At 40.4% G+C, this 25,280-nt stretch overlaps 1 protein-coding gene across 1 annotated transcript in view; it reads right to left on the bottom strand.

Annotated features, from left to right (window-relative positions):
• Window positions 1-4,442: 4,442 nt before the first annotated feature.
• LOC131234400 (uncharacterized) overlaps window positions 4,443-25,280 on the bottom strand; it is a 28,387-nt gene continuing 7,549 nt past the window's right edge. Inside the window, exons 2-12 of the mRNA XM_058231247.1 lie at window positions 24,949-25,013; window positions 18,489-18,561; window positions 18,349-18,367; window positions 17,641-17,760; window positions 15,356-15,425; window positions 14,569-14,612; window positions 14,394-14,435; window positions 13,516-13,575; window positions 12,856-12,923; window positions 5,296-5,353; window positions 4,443-4,756 (exon numbers count right to left, since the gene is read on the bottom strand). Of these exons, the coding sequence (XP_058087230.1) occupies window positions 4,643-4,756; window positions 5,296-5,353; window positions 12,856-12,923; window positions 13,516-13,575; window positions 14,394-14,435; window positions 14,569-14,612; window positions 15,356-15,425; window positions 17,641-17,760; window positions 18,349-18,367; window positions 18,489-18,561; window positions 24,949-25,013 (733 nt within the window). The 3' untranslated portion in view covers window positions 4,443-4,642. The remainder of the gene's footprint in view (window positions 4,757-5,295; window positions 5,354-12,855; window positions 12,924-13,515; window positions 13,576-14,393; window positions 14,436-14,568; window positions 14,613-15,355; window positions 15,426-17,640; window positions 17,761-18,348; window positions 18,368-18,488; window positions 18,562-24,948; window positions 25,014-25,280) is intronic.

Genomic DNA, 25,280 nt, shown 5'->3' on the forward strand with positions numbered 1-25,280 from the left:
CTCGCTCATGTGGCGCAGACGAGCATACCACATATGTAGAGACATGGAATCTGCAATAACTGTTGCCGCTCCACTTGCCGAAGTGGTCCCAATCAACCTGTAAAGGTTTCCGTGCCTCTACACTCTCATAACCACGAGTGCCCCTTTTGAAACTTTAAGGACACCATCAATAACGATGAACTTGCACCCTATAACCTCGAGCGCACCGAGAGAAATCAGTCTTTTCTTCATATCAGGAACGTGCCTGACGTCAGTCAAGGTACACTCCATCCCATCAAACATTTTGATGCTCACCGTGCCAATAGCCACAACATGACAGGCATTGTCATTACCCATAAAAACCTATCCACCATCGCATTCCTTGTAATTAGCGAACCAACTCCAATGAGGAGTCATGTGATATGATACTCCTGTGTCTGGGATCCACTCATCTGCATGATTGTCGTGAAAATGTCCGATCATGGACACAGACAGAACTTCACTATCACTTGTCTCTTCATCAAATGTAACAACATTGGCTTCCTTGGAAGAATCCGCTGAATTTTCTTTCTTCGCTTTAGAATTTCTACAATCCTTCTTCATGTGTCCAGACAACCCACAATTCCAACACTTTAATTTTCATTTGCCCTTGCCCTTGGATCTAAGCCTTGAGGATCCTGTACCTCGCTTAGAATCTCTGCCCTTCGTAATCGGTGCAACGGAAGATGCCTCCATGTCGTCGTTTAACTTTCTCATAGCCTTCCCTTAAAAGGCTGAGACAACGATGTCAACACTTAGGGTTTTATTTACAGTGCACATCGTGTCCCTGAAAGACTCATATGATGCAGGAAGAGAACTCAACAATACATGCATATTCCTCATATTTGACAACTTCATATCCAGTAATTTGCACATCAATTTATTAAAGTTGTTGATATGGGCTTCTAGATCTTCACCCGCTATCATCTTGAAGGTATAACACTGTAGCTTCAAGTGTAGGCGACTTTTAGAGGATTTCTTTGCATAGATGTTTTCTAACTTCGCCCACAAACTAGCAGCAGTTTTCTCCCTCAAAACATTATAGAGAACCTCATCCGTGAGACATAAACGGATAGAGGCTAAAGCATTACTATCAAGGTTTTCCCATTCATCATCTTTCATGGTAGATTTTCGCTCCTCAAGAGCATTAAACTCGCCTTGCTTGGTTAACAGGCTAATCATCTTAACCTTCCATAACTCAAAATTATTTTTGCCCGACTACTTCTCAATATCAAACTTGTCGTTTCCCATTATTACTAATCCTGCAGATTCAGATTTATACCGCAACAATTACTTTGACACCACTTGTTAGGGATTTGGGCTGCGGAATCACACAGATCTAGATCTAAGATAGCAATTCAATAGTAACAAGCAATCACAAGAGAACATAAAGTTTTAACGTGGAAAACCCTTGCAGGAAAAAACCACGGCACAAAGCGACGAAAATCCACTATGAAAAGAAATTACAAAAGAGAGGACTTACTTGATTCGAACAACCTCGAATCTCACCCTTGTTACACCCTTGGATAACCCTAAAACCCTTTAGGAACACTTGGAAAACTTTTAAAAAGCTTTAGAATACTTTAGAATAGCCCTAGGGACCCCTATTTATAGTTTAGGAAACTTCACTTTCGCACCCTTGTGAAACTACCTCAGATTTCCGCAGTCCATACAAGATCCGGACTCGAATCTGCGTAACCTTGACTGGTCGAAGGATGGCCATGACTGGTCAAGCAACCCGCTCGACCGGCCGTGCAATCCCCTCGACTAGTCGAGCATCCCGGACACAAAAAAACTGAGCTCGTTGGACTTTGAGTTGAGCAGGCCACGACCGGTCGTGCAGCTCCCTCGACCAGTCGAGCCTGACCAACAACCGGTCGAGGAACCCCAAAAAATGAGATTTAAGGCATCTGTTTGACAACACAAAAATGGAATCCTCCTACCATGTCTTGTGATGGAAGTGTGGTAAAACCTCTCCTGAAAGAGAAAATAACAAAATGGCTTAAAAACTCGACCTGTTGATGTGCAACCAGTTTGACTCAACTCAAAGACTCGGACCCAATTCTTTATTGATTCGACCCATATTTAATAATTAAATTAAAAAATACAGCAATAATACATACATACATGTGTGTGTGTGTGTGTGTGTGTGTGTGTGTAGCCTAGTTAAGATGAATAAGATAGCCAAAATAAACAAGCACGCAGCACATGGTGCATTGGCTGTCTAAGACCTGTGTTTGAAACTCATCCTTGAATTTAACTTTTATTTTGGAAAAAAATAATAATAATAATAATAATCTAAGTGACTCAGCTTGAGTCACTGCAAGTCAAATCGAGTCGACCAAGTCAGTAAGCTAACTTCTCTTTTTCTTTTTTACACACCCACCCACACACATCCCAATTGGGCACTCGAACCTTACGACTCGGGTGTTGAAACGTAGAGCGTCCACTAATGAGCCATCAATCAAGACCCCGTCTACCACTTCATGTTAATAAACTAAATGAACAAGTCTTTTGATCCAGAAATCTCGTCGAGCCAATTTGAATCTTCAGAGTTCACAGTTAAATCACCAAGTCTTATTTTAACGAAACGAACTCATGAGAAGGATTGCTGGGGTTCGAGCCCAGCTTACCAGGGTGGGAGGAAGAGAGAGAGCTGGATACTCCCTGAGAAAGAGCATTTGATGGAGAGATGGGGGACCGCCGCCTGTGAAAAAAGACGGTGGACCACCTGGACCACCCATCGACCAAGTGGTGAGATGAAACCTAACAAATCCACATAAAAGAAAACATAAAATTAAAAAGCATGGAGGCATATCACCTACTGACCAACCTCTCCACTTCTGAAAACTTGTGGTGCTGGACCCGTCTACCCGGCTTTTAGAAAGAGCCTACTGCTGTCATTTTTTGTATGTCAGTCTGACATTTACATGGCATTAAAGTTTCTGTTTATCTGGATACTTGTCTTCTAAAGTTAATATGCTTTTATGATCTAATTCTAATATTTATACAAATAGCATATTTCTATTAGACTAACAATTACCTAAAACTGGTTGTAGGCTTGCTTAACCTACAACCAATCTCACGTGTACAGGACCTCCAATTCTCCAACCACTCTCCGGCACAATGAAGATCACCTTGCACAAAAAGCAGGCTGGTCCACTCATCATCAGGACCACCCATAGTAGTCGGCAGCTTAAATCAGACCTCTCGAGATTCTGATTCCACACACTTGTGGGGCCCACCTGATAATTGGGGTGGCCTAATTTTTTTCATCAGGTGATCTTGATGGTGGGGAACACCTTCCACATGCCTAGGATGTTCTACACATGAGGCCCTCCAGCACGTGGGACGAATAGTATGTTAAGCAAACTAATAATTGGTTGTAGTTGATGATTACTCTTCTATCATACATACCTACACAGCCCTGTGTTTGACACCTTGTGCTTGCACCCAACAATGACGGAAGCATACGGGTCCAAGTTACATAGCATGACACTCAGAAAATACTTTGGAAAACCGACTGACTTTCCATTCTTAACAAAATCAGTATAAAGGAAGTCCCTCCTGCTCTTATAGTCATGATGAGATTTACTAACCTTCAGATACCATATGCACTGAGAAAAAGGGCGCACTCCACTTGGTAGGGGGGAGATGTGGGTCCCAGTGATGTTTTCAAGGAATCCAACCTGTCCATAAGATGCGTCACCTCAGAAAGCCCCCGTTGCCCAAAAGTCAGCCCAATCCAAAACTCAGATGGACTACAGCACATGGAACACATCGAGGTGGTATGCATACCATTGATTATCATGGGTGCACCACATTGTGGACATATAATCAACGCCGTTCAGATGAAGGGTCAAGATAACATTCAGATTGTTTTGCAATTCAGGCGGGCCCCCTATGAAATTCAATGGCGGGCATTCCGTCCAAACTCGTTCTCTTTTCTGTGACCCACATTATTTTTAGATTGGGCTGAGTTTCGGATCTTAGGGATTTTCTACGGCGATGCAACTTATAGACGGCTTGGATTCTGTGAACACATCACTAGGCCCCACATCTCCTGGGTACCACGAGATCATACCCCTAAGAAATACTTATATTTTTACTCCTAAGTGAACCATAAACCCTCAACGTTGATGCTAAATAACCACATTATTAGACTAATAACTGCAATTCAGCTTGGGTTCTAACTGATGGCTCAGTGGTAGACAGAGTGTGTTTCAATACTCAATAGTCATAGATTTGAGTGCCCATGTGAGGTGCATGTGTTTAAAAAAAAACTGCAACTAGCTCGAGAGTGCATCCAAACACACCCTTCTAAATACAGGGACTTGTTTGTTGTTATCAATGCTTTGTTGTCCAAGGAGTGTAGGTTTTTAAGGGCCTTAGTTGAGTTAGGAAATAAGGTTACGCTGTGTATGTGTGCACAAGTAAAACGCTTCCATTTATTGGCGGTCTATATATTACACGCTTCTATTTATTGGCGGTCTATATATTACATGTACATCTGTTTGCAACCAAATATATCTACTTCAATGGCAGACAGAGATCCTCAAAAGTTGAAAGATACATACAAATGCACAAGAGTAAATGAGTGAGAAAGTAGAGAACCTCTAAAAACTTAGGAAACTGTTGCCGCTGGTGCTGGAAGAACATAAGTTGCTCTCAGATAGTCTACAATTTCTGCACTTTCAAACATTTTCACTCCAGTGTTAGGGTCTTCCAAATAAGGTACCTGCCAATCAATTACAGTAAAGATGATGAGCTATGATACATTCATACGTACATATATACAAGGATTGCTACTTGTAGCTGTGCATCTTACAAGCCACAAAAGAAGTGACCCACATGTTGCCAAAGTTGCACACGTGTGAGATTTAGAGCGTTCATCAAGCGAGTCTCATGATGATGTTTCTAGACAAAAAATCAGGCCAGTTCACTCTACCCTTGGGCAACAAATATATGAAAAATGGACAAGTAGAAAGGGACGGCAAGGGTCCCATTCAATGTAGATGTGTAGCCAGCATGATCGGAGGACCGCGGCTATTGGGTTTTGTCACATTCACCGTAAGCCCCATCTGAAGAACAGCCAAAATTTTGTGTGTGTACCACTTTGGCATGTGAAGGGCACTTGCAGATGCATAGCTTGCAAGTAGCATTCCTCCGTGATGAAATTAAGAACATGGAGACTCAAATAAAGATACAATCAGGTTCTGAACAAGGAAAATATCATCACCACAGAAACTCAAAACAGCAAGAGACATGAATTTGGACCTGAAAATGCCCTGCCTTCTCATATAAGGTTTGCCGCTTTGGGCTGCCACGAGCAGTGCTGCAAAGCAACTTGCTATTAGAATAGAAGTGGGATAAGCAGTGAGAATAGAACTTAATGCTATCAGAAAAGCTGTCCAAAAGGAATTGCTGAGAATCCTTTATCTTGAAAAAGGAAGATAAAGATGAGATAAAGAAGTTAATGCATTTTCAGCATGCCACAAGCACAAGCTCACATTGTATGGTGTTGATAAAGATCATGTTGGATCTTATGATCCAGTCCCGATTGATTGTGGTGTATGTGCAGTCCAGCTGGTGGATAGCCGTATGATCATATAACCCATTTCTTTTTATCTTTTGTTCATGGTCCATTAGCCTTATTGTGTAAACCTTATGTGTACCTATGACATTGTAATAAGGGAATTTTTGGCATTTTTGGTTTTTTACTAAAGTGAATATAAAAGAAGGGAGGTGGCAACGTCCACAACCCTAATCCCATCTTTTTTTCTCTTCTCTTCTCCTCTCTTCTTTCTTTCTTCTTGCTTCTTTCTCTAAGTAATTCCACATATGGAAAAAAGCCAACTATAACTTTCCTAAATTGATCAGCATAAACTATGATAACTGGAAAATTAATACACACTGAATCCAATGGATGCTAATGTGCCATTACAGAGAGTATAAGAAAATCTATATTTGCCTGTGCTAAAAAAATACCAATATGGTTGTAGCACAAGTGGGAAACACTGATCTAACGGCACATCATGGTTGAGTCTATGGATCAGCATGATTGCTGATTAAAAATATGGGGGTGGTACTGTTAGCCATAAGCTTATGGTGGTAGCAAGAAGTAGGGCCCACGTGGTGTATGTATCACATCCAACCGATCCATCACATGCATCCCCTCAGGTTACTCCCAGGAGCTGAAAATCAGCTTAATCCAAAACTCTGGCAGGACACGAACAAGGAATAAGGTGGGCGCCGCCCATCCTCAATTTTCACTAGAGCCCACCCGAGTTTGATCAGCCTGATTTTTTGTCCTGACCCTTCATCCATTGGAGAACAAGAGTGTAGATAAACTGGGTTCTGCATATATAACATGGTGGGGCCCCCAATGTCAACCAAAATTCGGAAAACTTTTCGATTAGCTATGGTAAGTGTGACCACCAATGTGTCGTCATGAGGGTGGTGAACGCCTCAGGCGTCTTCATCGGCGAAAGTCACGTTGTACCCCTCCAACTTTCTTTCTTTCGAGGGTCGGGCGAGGATCATCATTTCTGCTTCCGGGCGTCTAATGCTTGCGTGAACCTTTCGAGCGTTGTTTGAGTCACCCCGCCCTTGTGGCCCCCAAAGATCATTCGGATTTCTCCAATTGGCTAGTTGTCGATCGGTTGTTCCTCGATCGTTGGGGCTTGATTTCCCCTTTGATCTATATGCTGACTAAGGTGGCCTTCCCGGATGAGCCTCTCAATGTCCTATTTGAGGTGGTAACAATCGCTCGTATTGTGCCCGTGATCCTGATAAAAATGGCAATACTTGTTCTCACTAATTTGGTCGGGATTACCTCGCAGCTTGTTCGACCACTGGACAAAACGCTCATCCTTTATCTCCATCAGAACCTGCTCTTGAGGTTTGTTCAGCGAAGTGTAAGTGGTGAACTTACTGTCAGGACGTTTGTTTGACCTACGATCGTTGCGAGACTAATCCTCTTTCCGTTTTTTGCTCGTATTGGCCAAGTCTGGCTCTTTCTTCGTATGCTCCTTAGTCGCGGATCCTTTGTTTTGGACCTCGTCCTGCAAGATCCGAGACTCTTCGGCATTAGCGTACTTCTGTGATCGGTTCAGGAACTTGGCCAGTGTGGCAGGGGGGTTTTTGTCCAATGAAAAGAGGAACAGTTTGTCCCTCAGCCCGGTCATGATGGCATTCAGTGCGGTCTCGTCTAAGTGTTTCCTCACTTGGAGTGCCTCCAAGTTAAAACGCTTGATATAGTCCTTCAAGAGCCCGCCTTCTCTCTGGACTATGTTCATCAGGTGGGTGGGCGCCTTGAGTCTTTTCTTTCCTCTGATAAAGTTGGTGATGAAGGCCTCACTGAGCTCGGCGAACGATCTGATGGATCTCGGTTTCAGCTGTTTAAACCAAAGCCACGTTGTGTCGGCCAGGGTTAGCGAAAAGGCGCGGCACATAACCGCATCAGTGGCATCACGGAGCTCCATGTACATCCAGAACGACTCCATATGTTCCGTTGGGTCAGTGCTCCCTGTATAGGGGGTTATTTGAGGCAGTCGAAACCTGCCCACATAATATCGACCGTGAAGGGAGATTATGTTTCCTCGAGAGTGGTCAGATTGCCTCAGTAGTTCTGTTTTATGTCGGCGATTTGTCGCTGCAGGCTTTGCAACTCGTTTCTCCAAGGCTCTTCACTGTCGGCGGTGGCTTCGAACGGGGCTCTGCTGCGCCACCGCCGATCTATCTCATGCCGCAGGTCGGAGGCAGGTAGCGGTGTTGTTCCCGATATGTGAGATGAAGCGAGCTCGGCAGGAGCAGACCGCGGGTTCGATTGTGACGGGATATGCACAACGGAAGGTTGAGGGGGATCAACACGCGGTCGAGCATGGCTTGACTGGCCCTCTCCCTGATGATTTGGCTAACGCGTATACAGGTGTTGCATATTCTCCATCATTTGCTTCAGATAGCCTAGAGCGGCTCTAATATCTCCTACTTCTCTTTCGAGAGCGTCTCGTCGACCGCCTCTACCGTGCCTTTGTTGGCCACGACGGCTTTCCTATCACTCGGGAAATTCGACAGGATTCGGGGCTTGCACGACGGAAGTGGGTACGGTCGCGATTGGGATGGCCAAGGGTGGAGACTGGGCTTGCTTCTTTCCTTTAGCCATTTCTGAGTCTTGAACGTTCACTGGTAGAACTGGAACGGCTTACCTGTTGTCGTTCCCACAGACGGCGCCAAACTGTTGATGCAATTTTCCAGCAAACCTTTTATGCGTCATTCCCTTGAACCTGCACAAGCAGAGGTGAGAGACAAAGGAAGCCCTGGTTCATTTAGGGGACCTCTCCAATGCCTAAGTCAGGCTCATGGTCTAAGAAGGATCTCCAGAAAAGAGATCAACGTGGTGATTAGGGTTTTTTTAGTGAACATACCTTTCCTGGTGAAATATACCTCCATATTTATAGGGAAGAGAGAGTTCCACCGTGAGGGGGCTTCTCCCGATTGTTATGGAAATTCGATATGATGTGGGATCTTTCTGAGATTACAGGATCCCAAGATCATTGGGATTTGACCTTATCTCTCAAGATCTTAAGAGAGATCTTCGGAATTCATAAAGGTCCTTCGGATGTTGGCTCGACTTTGGGTCGGATCTAGGGCAGGAGTTGTTTCGAACGGCTCTGCACTCCTTGTTACTTAGTTTTCAAGATGCTCTGATCCTGCCGAGGGAATTATCCTGAACCATGATAGATCTGTGACCAGGCTATGGCCGGTCTATGACCGTCTTATGTCTGATCTTCGACCGATCTATGGTCGATCTATAACCGAGCTATGGCCGGTCTGTGATCGTCCTGTGACCAATCTATAGCTGACCTATGATCAGTCTATAACCGAGCTATGGTCGGTCTGTGACTGATCTATGGCCGAGCTATGGTCGATCCATAATCGACCCTTCGTTGACCCACGAATTAGGTCGGTCTCTCAGTCCCTTTTGGGCTTTTAGGGTACTCGCGTTGGCGTTACCCTTTTTGGAGGTCAGTCTACTCTTGCATTTGGGGGTCGTATCAGGCTTGGACCATAATGGGTCCAGGCCGATTTAGAAGAGTTGGTACATTCCATAAGCCGAATTTCGAACTTATATATTTTTCCCCAACAAACCCTAATTCTAATAAAAATAGGAAATGACTTACCTAGCTTGAAAATATCATCTACACAATTTAATTTTACTAAATCAACCTTAATAAAGTTTAAAGTAATTAAAACCCCAAACAACAATCATATTGAAAGTAAATAAAACTCATAAAGAACTTGCATAAATGGGAGAAAATAGAGGAGTTGTCTCACACAAATTGCATTGTTGTTAAAAACTAGGGGTATGGGACGTGCGACGCATGTGGAGATAGGACGGACGAGAGAACGGGAGTGTCATTTGGGAAAAAAAAAAAAAGGGAGAACCATGTGATAATGTTGTGGCTACTTGCAGATCGAGTGAAAAAGAGGGAAAAGGTGAAGGTTACTCGCAGGTGTCACATACTCACATAGGAGTAGGTAAGATATCAACCATCCATTGCTTTATTGCAGGTAAAATCCTAATTGTTGGGTTGTTGCGATGCAAGGACATGTGATGGCCTAACCCTAGATGCATGTATAATCAAGATGAAGATATTCAAATAAATAAATTAATCAACTACATGTTTTCAATCAAGAGGATTAAGCAAATCTCAATACAGAGATGAAATCATTCCGTCGGTATCATGCCCCTTAGCAAAAAATCATATAAACAGTAAAAAGGGAGGACCTAGGACTATAAGGATATCCCAAATCTAGCATAAGTCAGTCCACAGTCAAGTTTAGATCTGATTCTCCTGACTAATCATCATTTTCCATTCAAACAAAAAGGGAATATCCAGAGAGGAACGAAATGGATGAAGAAGAGATAGGTTCGAGATGAAGAAGGTATGGATTCTGGGGCATTAAAGAAAAGAAAACGGTTGATTCTTACCTTTTCTTACACCGAATATATAAAGAATGAAACCTGAAACCAAGGTGGAATCCCCAACACCCAAGGCCCAATCCTGAAACCCTAATCTCTTTGATATAAGAGGAAAAAAAAACATATGAATTCTTATTCATTCTATATCTAAAATAGAGTTTCTCACAGTGTATATATAAGCCATGGAAAAAGTAAAAGTTTACTATAGCCCCTGAAAACAATAAAATTAATAAAAAGATGAAGAATATTTTTATTTTTTTTTAAGCTGCACTAAAGCCCCTGAAACAAGGAAAAGAACAAAAAAACACCTAAACCTAAAACACTCGTGCGACAGGGTGTGAAATTTGTCGCATGGGCCGGCGATCAGGTGCAGTAATGTTGCTCCTGCACTCGTAGTGCGTCAAAAAATGGGTCTGATGCGTCCATCCACATCAACTCCTCCACTCCGATACTCTGTCGGTAACGCCTCCTCTGGTACGCTCTAAAGGGTGCACCACTGATGTCCGCATCATGTTGACTAGCCACACTCTTAATATTACAATACTACTCCTATCCCTGATCCAAATGGCACACTATATCATTAACATGAAAGAGGTAGAAATGTCCAAAACTGTTCAACAAGTGTCCCATCCGATTGTTGCCGTTGCCATGGGCCACTTAGAGTTCTAGATCTGCCCCATTTTTGGACTACTATCCCAACATCAGCAGCTGCATCTGATGGACAGAGCAGATGTCACAAACACATCACAGTGGGACCCACATAGCCTTTCACTAAACAGTCCATCTCACTGCCTTTCCCAGATCCCATTATATATAGTAGAAGACGATTCTGATCGTCGAATTGTTGTGAGCTTCCACCATTTCCATCCAAAAGAAAATGTCTTCCATATTTTGTTATGTTAATGCATTCCTCCACTCCTGAATTTGTCAGTAATCACAAAAATTCTAACAAGGCTCTAGCTGCAGGCGATGGAGAATCTTGCAACTGCTTAACCATCCTTCAGTTTGACACCAACTTTCCTAGTCATCTCTCTGCATTTCGAGAACATAAACTTATTCCTTAAGGAACATTAGTTGTAGGAAGGGAGCTGTCTTAGGGTTTTACAGACTGGGTAATTAACATTATCCTCAAATAAAACAATGAGAGATAAAGAAGCCAATTCATATTATAGAGTGTTGAGAAGAAATTCACCATATGCATTTGTACTTTTAAGATTTATTTATGGACATTTTTATATGTTTGTTTTATGGATAACTGTGAATTACAGATACCATGCAAGAATAACTTACAATTAAAAAGGCCGTGTTAGAGAGTTCCAAGTCAAAGCCAGGGAAGAAATTGTTTTCTTTTCATTAAAAATCATATTAACAATTTTCGCATATTATAGTCCTGAATTCCACAATTTAGAATCACTGAAAGATCTCTTAAAGCTAAGGTTGAAAAAGAAGCCATGGACTGTGATTCTTAACAGATCCCAATGGAAGCCTCTCTACAATTTTGATGTATTCTTAAGAAGTGCAGAGATGTCCTTGTTATCTTCAGTTTCATACAAACCTTAATAGATCTTTTTGTGAATTTTACTTTCTCATCAGAATGGGTAAGAAAACTATATCCACATGACTAGTCTGCTTTTTAACTTCTAAAAGTCAAAAGGGCTAAAGATGTAATCATCGCAATGTTAGTTGATGGCGTAGGTAAAAAAATCTTCATACATAACACATTAAATAATATACGAGCTTTGCTAAGCACACGCATGCAATAAAGCTCACATACACACCACACGTGTGCCAGCATGGCACATGCATGCGAGATCTAATCCATCCATCAGGTTGGTCCAACCTTCTACATGTTTTCCCAAAAATAATTCTGGTCCCATCAGCACGTGGGCCTCAATACTGGAAACATGTGGATGGGTTAGAAAAATGTTTTTCAGAGACATACATTTGTTTTGCAAACTGTGGCCCACCTTACCAGTGGATCAACCTGATTCTTGGGCTAGGGCGTCAATATAGTGTTGTCATTCTGATGGACAGATTGGATCTCCGACCTATCATGTCATGCTGACACATATGTGGTGTGTAAATGAGTTTTATTACACATGCACGTGGACTTAGCAAAGCTCATAAGATATAAGGGGTCATTTGGCACCATGGATTTTGGGGGATTTGAGCAGATTTCAAATCCCCTGGGTTGTTTGGCACCATAAAGTAATTGGGGGTTTCAAATCCCTTCAACAAGAGGGTTTGAAATCCAAGGGGAGACCTTGGATTACATCTAAAATCATTCCCATAGTTGCATGTGTAACATGTGTATCACTAGACTATGCCCACTAATGATATCCTACAATAATTAGATTATCAATTGCATCACTATAATTACTTTAATATGATGATCAGCACCGTCCAAACATTGTCCATGTAAATCAACAGTAAAAAATTGCTGGTTAGTCACTCGGATGTGATCTTGTGCTTGTGGCCCATCCGAGACTTGGAATTTCATCATTTTTTGGCAAAGTATATATTTCAGCAGGCTTATTACAACCATTGTGTCAAAAATTACATAAGTTCACTAATTCGAGATATTAAAGTTTATTTAGTAATTAAATTCAAACCCCTGCAAATATACTATGAATAGCTACTTTTGGATTAAAGGTGATTCTCAATCTAGACGGCCAAACACAACAAGAGGATTTCAAATCCAGGGGGTTTCAAATCCAAGATCCCAAACAGGCCCTAACAGTGATTAAAAAAACAAATCACATAATCCAGGCAATTAATCCATTAAAATGACATCATAAAGTAGCAAATAAGAAGGCATATCACTTTATTAGCTGCGGTCACAGTGAACATACCTGTGAAGTAAGTGTGGTAGTTCTAACTCGACTAGAACTTCGCGCACAACTTTGCAGAAGGGGGATGGCTGAGAAAGCAGACCATATACTGCGTCGTAACTTAAGAGAAAAACTTTGATACTCTCACAGTGTGATGGATGAAACATCGGCATTTAGAAATTGCACACGTGGCATACAACTAGTCAAATTCAACCTTCCAAATTATGGCACCCAGTATAGAGGTATCGTGAACCAGACATTAAGCTGATTTCATTATCTGAATATTCGATTGGTGGATATGTGTTGGACAGTCAAGAATGAAAAATATCCAATGCTCCTATTTCCACAAACAAGTGTCCATGAATCAGAGGTTAGGATTGTTCAACCAATCTGACCTTGGGATTGTGATTTAGCAATAGCAGGCTTCATAATCTAGTCAGTTTTATTTGAGTTACATGCACAATTTCTGAGTGCCTGCATATCAAGCATCATACGCAGCCTAAGTATCATATAAATCCTCCATAAATTAGCCAAATATGTCATAATTAAAACGATATGTTATCTTAACATAAACACTGAGGTATGGATGTGTTTATTTTCAAATTCAATAATCTGAAATAGCATCTCAATTGACAAAATAAAGTGCACACATGAGGCCATAGTTATTCCCTAAGATCTAACCTCATATGCCCATAATTCGAGGGGTTGCGGTGGGAGTTTTGAAGGAGTATAGAAAGAGCCCTGCAGAAAAAGAATAAATATCATGTCTTTAGATGGTTGTGGAAGCATTTCAAAACCCAAAAACTTTATAACCAGAACCATTCTAATCATAAAATGAAGTTCAATGCAAAAAGTATGTTCCAAAGAGATTTACTTAAGACTCGGTGCATACACCAGTGGTACTGGTACCACCGTAAGCACATTATGTATTCACACCATCCAACCCACCTTTCCAGTGCATCAGCTCTGAAAACCCCTAGGACCCAAAACTCTGCCAGATTCAAAACAAAGGTGGGCCACAGGAAAGGGAACTAGTTGGTAGGGAACACCTACCCTTGAATTTCACTAGGGCCTGCCTGAGTTGCAAAACAGCCTGAATTTTGGCCCAACCCTTCATATGGACTGGATGAAGGGTCTTACCAGCCTTGCTTATAAATACACAACACGGTGGAGTCCCACACTAATCAATGATGGACATTCCCTCTCAATATGTTTGGTGTTGTGGCCTTCTGAGTTTTGGATTGGCTTATTTTGGGGATCGGGGGGTTTTCTCAAGTGATGCATCTTGTAGACAATTTGGATTCCTTGAACACATCACTGGGCCCCACATCTGCCCGGTACCACTGTAAGCTTGTGATGGTGTATCAGTACCATTGGAGTGCACCCCTTAAGCCTCACCTTTGTCAATTACAGTACCATAAAAAATTTGTTTGATGTTTAATTCTTTGGGAAATGATAATTTCCTAGGATATTTTGTTGGACTTGTTGAAAGAAGATTGAAAAGATCAAAAGCAATTGAAAGAAAAGTAAGATGGAAAAAAAAAAAAATTATATCTTGCCTTCCCCATTCGACCAATCATGGCAAATCCTGCAGTTAGAGTCTGAAATATGACAAGCCAGTAAGCAATTAAAATAAGGATGCAACAAGACACCTTTCCATAAAATGGTGATCACGAAATTAAAGGGAGAAACACAAATCGACAGATGGATAGATTAATTGAGGCAAAAGCTTACAGTTAGCAGCCCAAGTGACAACATCAAAGGAGTGCTTCCATCACCTACGAAACAAGATTGTTAGAGTAAAACAAAAATAGACCAGACTTGCGACAATATACTATATAAAATCTAATGGTAGTGAACAATGAAGTCCACAAAGCCAATCAAGGACATAAAAAGAAAAAAGAAGAAAAGATTCGATCAAAAGAAGATACAGAAAAAAAAGTTTCTCGAGTTTGAGTTGTGCTAAGTGCACGTGTGTGCAATAAAGCTCGTGACATGCCACAAGATGTTCTAGAATGGGACACAAGTGCAAGATCTGATCCATCCATCAGGTTGGTCCAACCTAGTTCTTTTTTTTTCCAAAACTAAAATCTGGTCCAATCAGCCTGTGGGCCCCAAATATTGGAAACAGGTTCACGGGTTAGACAACTTCAACCAAGTTTTTCAGAGCTGTGCGTTTGTTTTGCAAACTGTGGCCCACCTGACCAGTGGATCAACCTGATTCTTGGGCTAGGGCATCAATGATTCAATACGGTGTCATTTAGATGGATGGGTTGGATCTCGGACCTATCATGTCATGTTGGCACATGTGTAGCGTGTACATGAGCTTTATTGCACGTGCATGGCCTAGAAAAGCTCCTCAATTTCTCTAGAAGGATGCCTAGTTGCGATCTTATTCTTCATACATCATTCTCCTAAGAGAAGTAACATAGAAAAATCATAGCAACACAACTTCATACAGGAATAACATCTGACCTTCGTGAAACACATCATTTGAAAACAAAAAGTTTTGAAAACGCACCATATTTCCCAACCAAATATTTGATTATGTCATCTGATTCATACATTGCAATGCCTGTGTTTGGGTCCACCTGAAAAAGAAAACCAAAAATGTCTCCCTTTGAAGTATCTCCATGCTAACATAAGCTGAACTTTAATGAAGGATAAATGAAGCGCCAACACTTGTAGGCCCATCAACAAATAGACAAGACAATGTGGATCAATCATGCAATTCATGGATGAATTAGGAAGCATGTGACTATTAGTGGTGATTAGAAACATCCATTTTATCACACAAATAAACCAAAGTGATAGATTCTTGGGGCCTGTTTGGTCCGTGGGATTAAATGGTATGGAATTGTATTAGATGGGATTAACACCATTATTGCACAATGATTGCATGTCTGGAAATACCATGGTATTTTGGTCATCTAATCCCCATGTTTGGGATAAAATTCTTGCTATCGGAAAAACATTGGATTAAGCAAAACTACATTTAGTGGACCATGGAATTGTAATCAACGAACCAGATTCGCAACGGATGACGGTCAATTGTACACGTATATAACTAGAATGTCACGTGTAAAGGGTGGATATGGATGGATGGCATGGATAAAACACATGCATCAATGTGGAGCCCACGTGTAGTGGATTTCAAAATCCATTAGAAATCCCGCATGGGACCAAATGCAATTCCATCCCAACCCTTCCCATCCTCCGCAAATGCTAGATGGAATTTGCTAAGGACCAAATGCAATTCCATCCCACCAAATCCCATCTAAGCGCACGTACCAAACAGGCCCTTATTGGATGACATTTTTTATTGGTTCTTAAATCAGCATGTTACAGTATCGAATTCCTTTACAACCATAGATGTGGCAAATCAATTGAGACAAAAGGTAGACAAATAAAAGGCAAAGACCTTTGTTAAGCCAACATGCGTGTACAACTCAGCTAATGAACACACCACCGCACATGCCTGTGTGGCAGACAGGTCAAACATAGTGTTGTACACGAGTCAAACCGAGTCGAGCTTGGCACAACTCGGCTCGGCTCAGCCAACAACCAACCCCAACTCGAACTCAACTCGACTCGGTTCTCGAGCCTGCTCAGCTCGGTTCGGTCAGTGGCTTGGGCCAACTCGAGTCGAGTTCGAGCTTGTGTGACATTTTCTCAAAGACATAAATTGCATCTTCAATTTCCCACACCTCGAATGCAAATCAGTAAGAGCTCCTTGCAGGCATTTCATCAAACACTCAGCAAGCAGCATCAAGATCAAGATATGAGGGCAGTCCTATAATGTAAAGTTTTTTTTTATGGGGATTTGTTTCTTCAGTCTTCCCTCGAATACCCATTTTGAGAACAACCTGATATGAGAGTAGTCCAAGAAACAACACTTCGTCAAGGCATTTCATCAAACACTCAGTGAGTAGCATCAAGATCAAAATAACCGAGTCACCGAGCCAATTTGATCCGAGTCACTTCGAGTTAGGGTTCGAGCCGATTCAAGTTGAGCTCGAGCAAGCTCGAACTCGGCTCGAAATTTTTTCAAGCTCCAAAAACCAGCTCGACTTGGTCCGAATCCAATTTCAAGCCGAGGCGAGTTTAGCGAGCTGACCGAGCTAACTCAACTTGTGTACAGCTCTAGTCAAACATTCAAGCCATCCATCAGAAAGGTACCACTACGTAGATTTCCTATGAAAGAATCAGGAGGATGCATTAGTCAAGTGGGCCACAATTTACTGCAAAAATTTTTTGTTATGAAAAAATTGGCAAAGTCTTCCAACTCGTCCATTTATTTCTAATATCATGGCACACCTAATGAATGGCAATCTTTATCTGTCGGTGGAAGGATCTACATGATGATGTCCACATTATGGATGGCTTGGATATTATAAATTGTGTAGAGCTAAAAAATAACCTCAATGGAAAATGGATGTTACCGTCGAGATAAGGCAAAGCAAAAGCTTCTTGAGGACATGCCTTTATGAATATTCTCTTTTTAGTCCTTGTGAAAATTGATGAATCGAAATTTTTGTATCAATTCCAAAAGAGTCATGCATCCCATACAATTTCCATCATACGTCCTATTAAAAATAACAATAATAAATCTAAAGTGCAACAAGTTGAGGAAATGAGTTGAATGAGGAGACAAGAGACCATGTGCACGGAATGGTGAAAAACTCATTATGTGAATGCATATTTTATAGATCATTGCACTAAGAAAAAACAGTCAATTAACCTCTCCCTAATATTCCCAACATGTTTCTTATACAATGTGTCAGAGCATGAGGGACGTTATCACACCATGTAAGGGAATTGCTGTTTTCCACCCATCTGAGAAACCTTGGCACGGAAGTTTGGACCATTTCTTGGGCAGGGATAAAACAACACATCAAGATCCAGGTAGCTTACGATTTCCCTAACCTGCAAAGAAGTAAAGATGTAAATACACGCTGAAAAGCATGCATAGTCGAAAGACAAAAGGCAGCAAAATATAAATGAGGGGCCTTCATCAAACATGGCCCAAAATGGTAAGCATGACCGCTGACAGGTTATACATTTAAGGGCGTGTTGGCTTTCAAGGATTCCCTAAGAAAAGAAAGAAAAGGTAATGATGATATCCACCGTCAGAGGAAAATAGTGGATTTCAAAACCAAGGCTATGGTTGATTCATAAGGAAAACTCATGTGAAATCACATATTCAGTAGACAATTATTGCCTCGTTTCTTGTGTTCAAGAAAAGAAAATGTGGAAAAACCTAATGATGACTTTGTGGAATCCACTTTTGTTTGCAAGTCGAATAGCTGAAAAATGTCAAACCAAGGGAAGCTATTTTCTTTCCCCATGGAATCCTCAAAATCAAACATGCCCTAAGATACATTATCTCAACCTGTGGAAATAACCATCCATATTTGAACTACCATATGCCAAATAAAGAGATGTCATGAAAAAGAAAACAGAAGTGCCAACATTTCAATATATAAATGGAAATTCTTTGGGAGATGATGCTACCTTTCTACAGAATGGACAGCTGAATTTTCCGCAAGATCCGTGACAAGCCACATTTGAGCCAAGAGAAATATGTGTTCAGCCTTAATTCCTCACAAACATTAATATGTTAAATAGTAAGTAAACCAAATTATAATATGTACCTTTCGAACTCATATATTTCAATAGGCTTCTCCGGACGTGGGCCCAATTTTGAGGTCTCTTTCATTGTCAGACCTGTTAAAGTCCAGTGATCATAAAGAGACATCAAGACCTTGCACCCCCAAAAACTTGCAACACTTGTTTGATGAGATGGTGACATCCTATCTAATGTCATTCCAGCTTCCATGTTCATAGAGAAGCAAATGATCGACCTGATAAACTAGCCACTTGCATATCGTTGTGTAGTTTGTCGAGGTCACACATACTGGATAGCATGCCAAATGTATAAGATACAAGCATCTGTTGGAGGGCATGCCATCCTCAGCCAATTGAGTCATATCTATTTGAATTTCATTATCTTACTTGAAATAATAATAACAAAATTATAACGGAGCATATCTAAAAGCCACCCACAAAATAATATCAGGATAAGATACCCCTCAAGTATTTTTCATTCCATAAAACCAATGTTTTAAATAGCGGTAGCATGTTGCATAGCATTCAGCCCTCTGTAGGATGTCACGTAGATAGCGTAGCGTAAGCTACCGATGCTTCTATTTTTTAATTTAGAAATAGGGAAAAAATAATAAATGGTAAGATATATGCCTAAAAGATTATTCATTTTTTAAATATAAGCATGTTCAAACAAGTTATTAATTATCATTTATAAAGTTATGCCTAAAAGATTATTCATTTTTTAAATATAAGCATGTTCAAACAAGTTATTAATTATCATTTATAAAGTTATAAACCAAATCAAATAATTTTCACATCAACAACTTTCTAAGCAAACTACTTTCATTAGTAATGTCTAATTGAAACCACAAGTCACAACTCACAATTATGAAAAAGAAATAAAATTCTCACAAGTTAAAGAGTATTAAGTATAATACATATGTCATCAATGCAAAGAGGGGCTTTCAAAAACCCTCTTTCGAACCTTTTTATCTTAAGTTTAGTTTTAAAGGATTTTTAGCGTGTGAGTTTCACACCAACTTTAGCAAAGGATCACCACCATTTTAACCGAAAGTAAAACAAAGAAATGTTTGATTTTAACTTCACCTTTTAAGTTACACAAGTTTTAACAAACAAAACTTTAAAAAAAAACAAAAAAAACACTATAGTGTACACTACAAACGCTACATGCTACGTAGTTATAGCGTACACTACGACCCCTATAGCATACACTACAAGGGATTTACACTATTTAGCTACGCTGCGAGCGCTATTTGAAACATTGCATAAAACCACCTTGAATTAATATTTGTCAAGAAACGATCCCCCAATGTAAGAAGGCATATCAGACCATTAAGTTAATCATACCCTCCCTCCCTGAAAAACTCCAACCCAAGAGTTTTTTCAGGATTTATGCCCATTTAGCATAGACCATTCGTGGGACCATCTCCCCACCTCTCTTTGATAACCATTAAGTGTTTTTGAGGATTTATGCCCATTTAATCTAGAGAATCGGTTTGACCATTTCCAACTATACATTTCTAACCACCAAGAATCCTCTAATTAGTGGCTAAGATCATATGGCCAATGTGATCTTTGACATACCACCCATCCATTGTAGGCCCAGCATATACACAGTGTGGATCGCCCAATGAGCAGCCCTAATCTCAGACATAATCTTCATTTCCACATGTGAGGTGGGTCCACCATCTTGGACCCAGTTAAAAATTGGATCAATTAAGTGTTTGCCAGGTCTAATTGGTAGTATAATTGTTATTTTTAATGGTAATAACTTTTTGAAGGTTATATTAATGGTTATTTCACCATTATCATCTAAGCCTTATACCAATTAATTGAGGTCAGCTGCATGAATCATGTTCTGTCATTCCACTCTGTCAAGGGCTAGCCCTTCAGTTAGACCATAGGTCATCAAGTCTTTTCTTACTAACTCCATCCAAGTCCTTTTAGACATTTCCCTTGCCCTTTTAGAGCCTTCACCACATTATTAATTACTAACAACATCAATAGTTATTTATTTTTATTTTTAAAAAAAAAAGATATGACATATGTTAATCATTCTACCAATTGGATGAGGTTCGTTGGGTCCACAAGCTTGTAAAGGAGTCCATTCACACACCATGTGTGTCAATGTGTCAATATGGCACATGTGAGAGATCCAATCCATTCATCAAGTGGGTCCAATTGTGTAGATGCTCTTATCCAACCCGACCTAAGCCAGCCAAGGACCTAAGACCTAATTGGTACCTGAAGAGTAACTAGACCCAATTGGATCCAGGTCTAGGACCTCAAATATGGTATCCATAGGACCATAGCAAACACAACAGGCTGACATGACCCAAGCACAACCCTCTTGGCAGGTATGGTTACAGGTACACAGTAACCAGATTTGAATCTAGCCCCTCTTGACAACCCTAGTTTAGGAGCTAGACTATGATAAAAGTTCAACAATAACTGTCTAAAATGGTGGTGAATCATCCACTGTACACGGGCACATATTTACCATAATCTGGACTGTTTCATCATGGGTCCCACTATAGACAGTAAAAACGCATCAACTGGACCACTTAACCATTACTTGAATTTGGGCAGCTGGCCATTTAATGTCCACTTCGTAGCACCAACTAAATGGCTAGAGTCATTCGATTAGTATGATTTTCGGGTTCTGCTCTATCCACATTTGGGATCACTGCATGAGTTTAACAGTTATAAGTACCACACATACTGACTACTTGGGTGGCGGACTAGTCACCACCATCTAAAACATGGCCGTGAACTACCAGTCATGGTAGTCTTGTCCATAGCCTCAAAAGCAGAGTTTTACTAATTTGCTGCTTCTTTTTTTCAATGCTTTGAAGAAGGGGAGGAGATACAGACATATGGTACAGCTCATAAAAATGAATATGATAGAGCCATCTCTTTGCAATACATCTTACAGGGTGATGTATCAATTGGGACCATCCGTTTGAAGAGCCCTATCATGGATGGCACATGTTTAAAAGATATTTCAGATCGTATACATCCCTGTTCTTCACTTCCCCACATTGAGCATTGACTGTTAACTAGTCTTATGTTCAACAGTTGCTTTGATGAACTCTAATCGAATGGCTAGAATAATCCTACTTATGTGTAATTTGAACTAATTACTAACCACGGTAGGAGCAACTAGATGGATAGTCCAAAATGATAAGTCACCATGTGATGAGGACATCAAACCCTTCAAAGTTTATCAAAGACGAACGCGGCCAACAAATACATCTTTATGGAAAAAAAAATAATACATCTTTATGGCTCGATAATGGTTCGTGGCACAACCAAAGAGGATTTTGAAGACCTTACACGTGTCCCTGGATTAATTGAAGGCCCCACATTAGGAGGACACACGTGTATTTCTTCTTCTTCTTTTTGTTATAAGGGTAGTTTAGTCATTTTTTATCTGAATTTTATAAATAGGGTGTTTTCTACCCTAAACCAAAAAGGAAAGATGTTTTTTTTTTAATGAAAGTTTGGTGCCTCCTTCTCCTTTCTCCCTATGGTAATTTCTTCTCTTCCCCTAATCTCTTCTCTTCTTCTAAATTTTGTTTCTAACTCTCTAACATTCTTCTTCTCTTTCTATACCTAGTATTCTTTGATTGCTACTATTTACAATTAAATTCTTTGAAGTCCCCTTATCCTGAAAATCTGAGAATTGATACCAACCCTCTCTCAGATTTTCCAGTCGTCCCTATTCCAGAAATCATTTAATTTCCTAGACTAGAGAAGTTGCATTGACTATTGGATTGAAACCATACAAGATCGGGAGGTCCCATCCCTCGCCGGATTAAATCCACGCATGATTTTAATACAGTACTGCAGGATTGTGATGATGGCCTTCAACCATTGCATGTTTCCTTTGTTATTATCTTTACTATGATGTGGAATGTTGAATATTTCAATTGATTTACTTAGTTTATTTCGCTAGATAATTTATGTGCTCACACATACATTCTAGTTTAGACCGTCTTGCATCACCATGCTACTTGTACCAAGGAGAGACACCTCAACCATATTCAAGCTCTGCCAACTCTGCAGTATCATCTCCCATCAAGAGGAACACAAGTGTTAGATTGTTCGCATGCTGCAGCACTTCATGGAACACATGCCAACATGGCACACTTGTGTGAGCTATGGACCATTCATTAGGTAGGGCACACTACAAGGATACCTAATGCAACTGGAAACCCAGTTAGCTTGAAATCTGGACTTCTTTAATCCAACCCTTCAATCTCGAACTCCAAGACTACTGTGGAATCGCAAAATAGAAAATTTGATGAGTCATCCTTGATCTTCCACAAAGAGTATACAGAGAGATGATGATATGGTATGAAACAGACCGACCAACACACCGGAGAATCATAGGCATATGAAAAACTAAACAAATCCACCCCTAGCCAAATTTTAGGATTTCAAGAGCCCATGGGTGACTAGAGAAACATTTGTATTAATATTTCAAGGTTGAAAGACTTAAAACTTGAAATGTGACTCCACAAATGATCTCTTCCCCAAAATCCATACAAGGGTCTCTATGACGAAGAAGGGTTGAGGAACCTTCTTCACCCATGCAATGTGTGGCCTTTACTCTACAGGAGTTGCTTGAACTAGGATTTTCAATCATGTAAATTAAAGAAAATAAAAGAACAATCAAATAAGAATTAGAAGCTGCAAAGAAGGAACGAAATATGGCAACTCTTGCATCAGAAACTTCGCCTTCAATGTAGTTCTTGCTTGATTTGACAAAGGGTCTTGACTTGCGGGTGCTCTCCTTGCAGAGGTGAGGTTTGGAGGTTTGCAAAGGAAGATAAAATGAATCCTCCCTAGCAACAATTACCAAAGCTGTTTCTCGAAACTAGAAAAGGTTGAGGTGTTCTCCTTGCCGATTTGCTTGTAGGAGAATTCAAGAGCTCTTGAATCCTTTTACAATTCTCCTTTTCTCTCTCTCTCTCTTTCTTGTTAATTTCTCTCATTTTTAACAAGCTTTGAAGGGATTTTAGAGAGCTTTTGGTGTAAGGGGTAGAAGCGGTGGGGAGAGAGAAGGGGAACTCTAGCCAAAGACCCTTCTCAAGAGATCGAGAACCTATTTACAGATTTGTAAGGTCGTATTTTGGTGGGTAACGTATGAGGACTTTGGGGCTTTTGAGACATGGGACACATGGCACTTCCAAATAGGCTTAAAAAGAATTAGAGCAATGAGTGAGTTAGGAAGATGGGGGAGGTTTAAAAAGGGAATAAATCCTGAAAAATAGGGTTATTGAAAACATGAACATAATATTTTCATGGATCAAAAAATCACAGGTTTATGCGGGCACTGGGGTTCATAAGCCACAGAAACCCCCTAAAAAAATAGTTCCCTGGGGTGTGGAAACGTGATTTCAATGCCTTGAAAATAAGGGTGTGACCAGTCTTTGATAAGGTCCACACCTCCCTAAGTAAGCCTCTAAGGGATTATAGGGACCTTGGTTTCAAAAAATGGGTATTAGGCAAGATGTTTTAGGCTAGAATTCAGGTATTGGGTAAAGTTTATTCCTATTAGATTTAATCCCTGCAAAATCTGAGCTACAATTCAAAACCATCCTTGTTTAATTAAATTTGATTAGATGATATGAACAACCAGTTTAAGTTGGGTGTCTACATATGGGCTACACATGCTAGTAATAGAGGGCAACACATTCCACAAACACACACACAACAAATGCTTGGTAGAAGATGCTCCTCTCAAAAATAATTCCACGACCATTATCTAATGAATTACATGTCCACTAAGAGTATATAGGGGTGCAAACATAAAGAAGCCCTAGTACTAGGTAAAAAGACCAATATGCCCTTAAAGCACTACTCTCCAATAGTCTTTAAGGTTATTTTAGGCTTTACACTTTATTTTAAAACATAAAAGAAATGGAAAGATAAAGAAAAACTACTTTCCCCACTCCTGTGACAAAGTCGAGCCCACACATGATCAAGTGGGATCCAGGTGGAGTTGCAGCTTTGCCTGCATCAATGCTCTCCATCGAAAATTGGGGCAGTCCACTCATCAAATAGGCAACACCTGTACACTGAATTTCGACCCTACTTATTTTTTCCAACTGCCCCCTTTTCTCATACAAAGCGTGGCCCGCTTGATGAGGACTAACCTAATCTTTCTTAGAGGGCACTGCCACAATACTCCATATATGTTAGATGGCAGGATCTCACGTGCATTGGCAAGTCTATGGGGAAGCCCGAAGCCCTATCCATCTCTATAAAGCATCCACTTGGTGTTAAGCTTCTTTTGATCAAATTACAAAAGGTTAGATATCATAATGCAACAATTGAACTTAATGGAAAGTAGTGGCCCTGAAGAAGAATGAGAAGAATGATCTAAGTAACAAGTACAATGAGGCGAAGAAGAAGAAGGCTGGTGATCTAAGTAAGATAACTAACATAAGAACAATGAGAAAATGCTTCACATATCACCTGCAATCTTCAAAGCATACTTTCCAGGTGGGATCTCATCCTCAGATACAAAAGATGCTGAATATCTGCCATGATAAATGCAAATATAAGAAACTTCAGGAATATGCATGCATCACAGTACCGTAAATGAAATCTAGATTACTAATATTGCTGATTGTTTCTAAAATCTCTTGTATATTAGCAAATTGCGTTAGTTTGACAATGTATTAGTACCATGTAGAAATGCCATCCCTAATTCACTCAAACTCCAAGAATTTCACCTTGAATTGAAATTTGTTTGTTCCATATTCACAACATGAGCTAGTTTTTGCCGCATGAAGGATCACAATCCT

The sequence above is a fragment of the Magnolia sinica genome, chromosome 19 (assembly GCF_029962835.1).
Source record: "Magnolia sinica isolate HGM2019 chromosome 19, MsV1, whole genome shotgun sequence".
NCBI classification, from domain to species: Eukaryota; Viridiplantae; Streptophyta; class Magnoliopsida; order Magnoliales; family Magnoliaceae; genus Magnolia; species Magnolia sinica.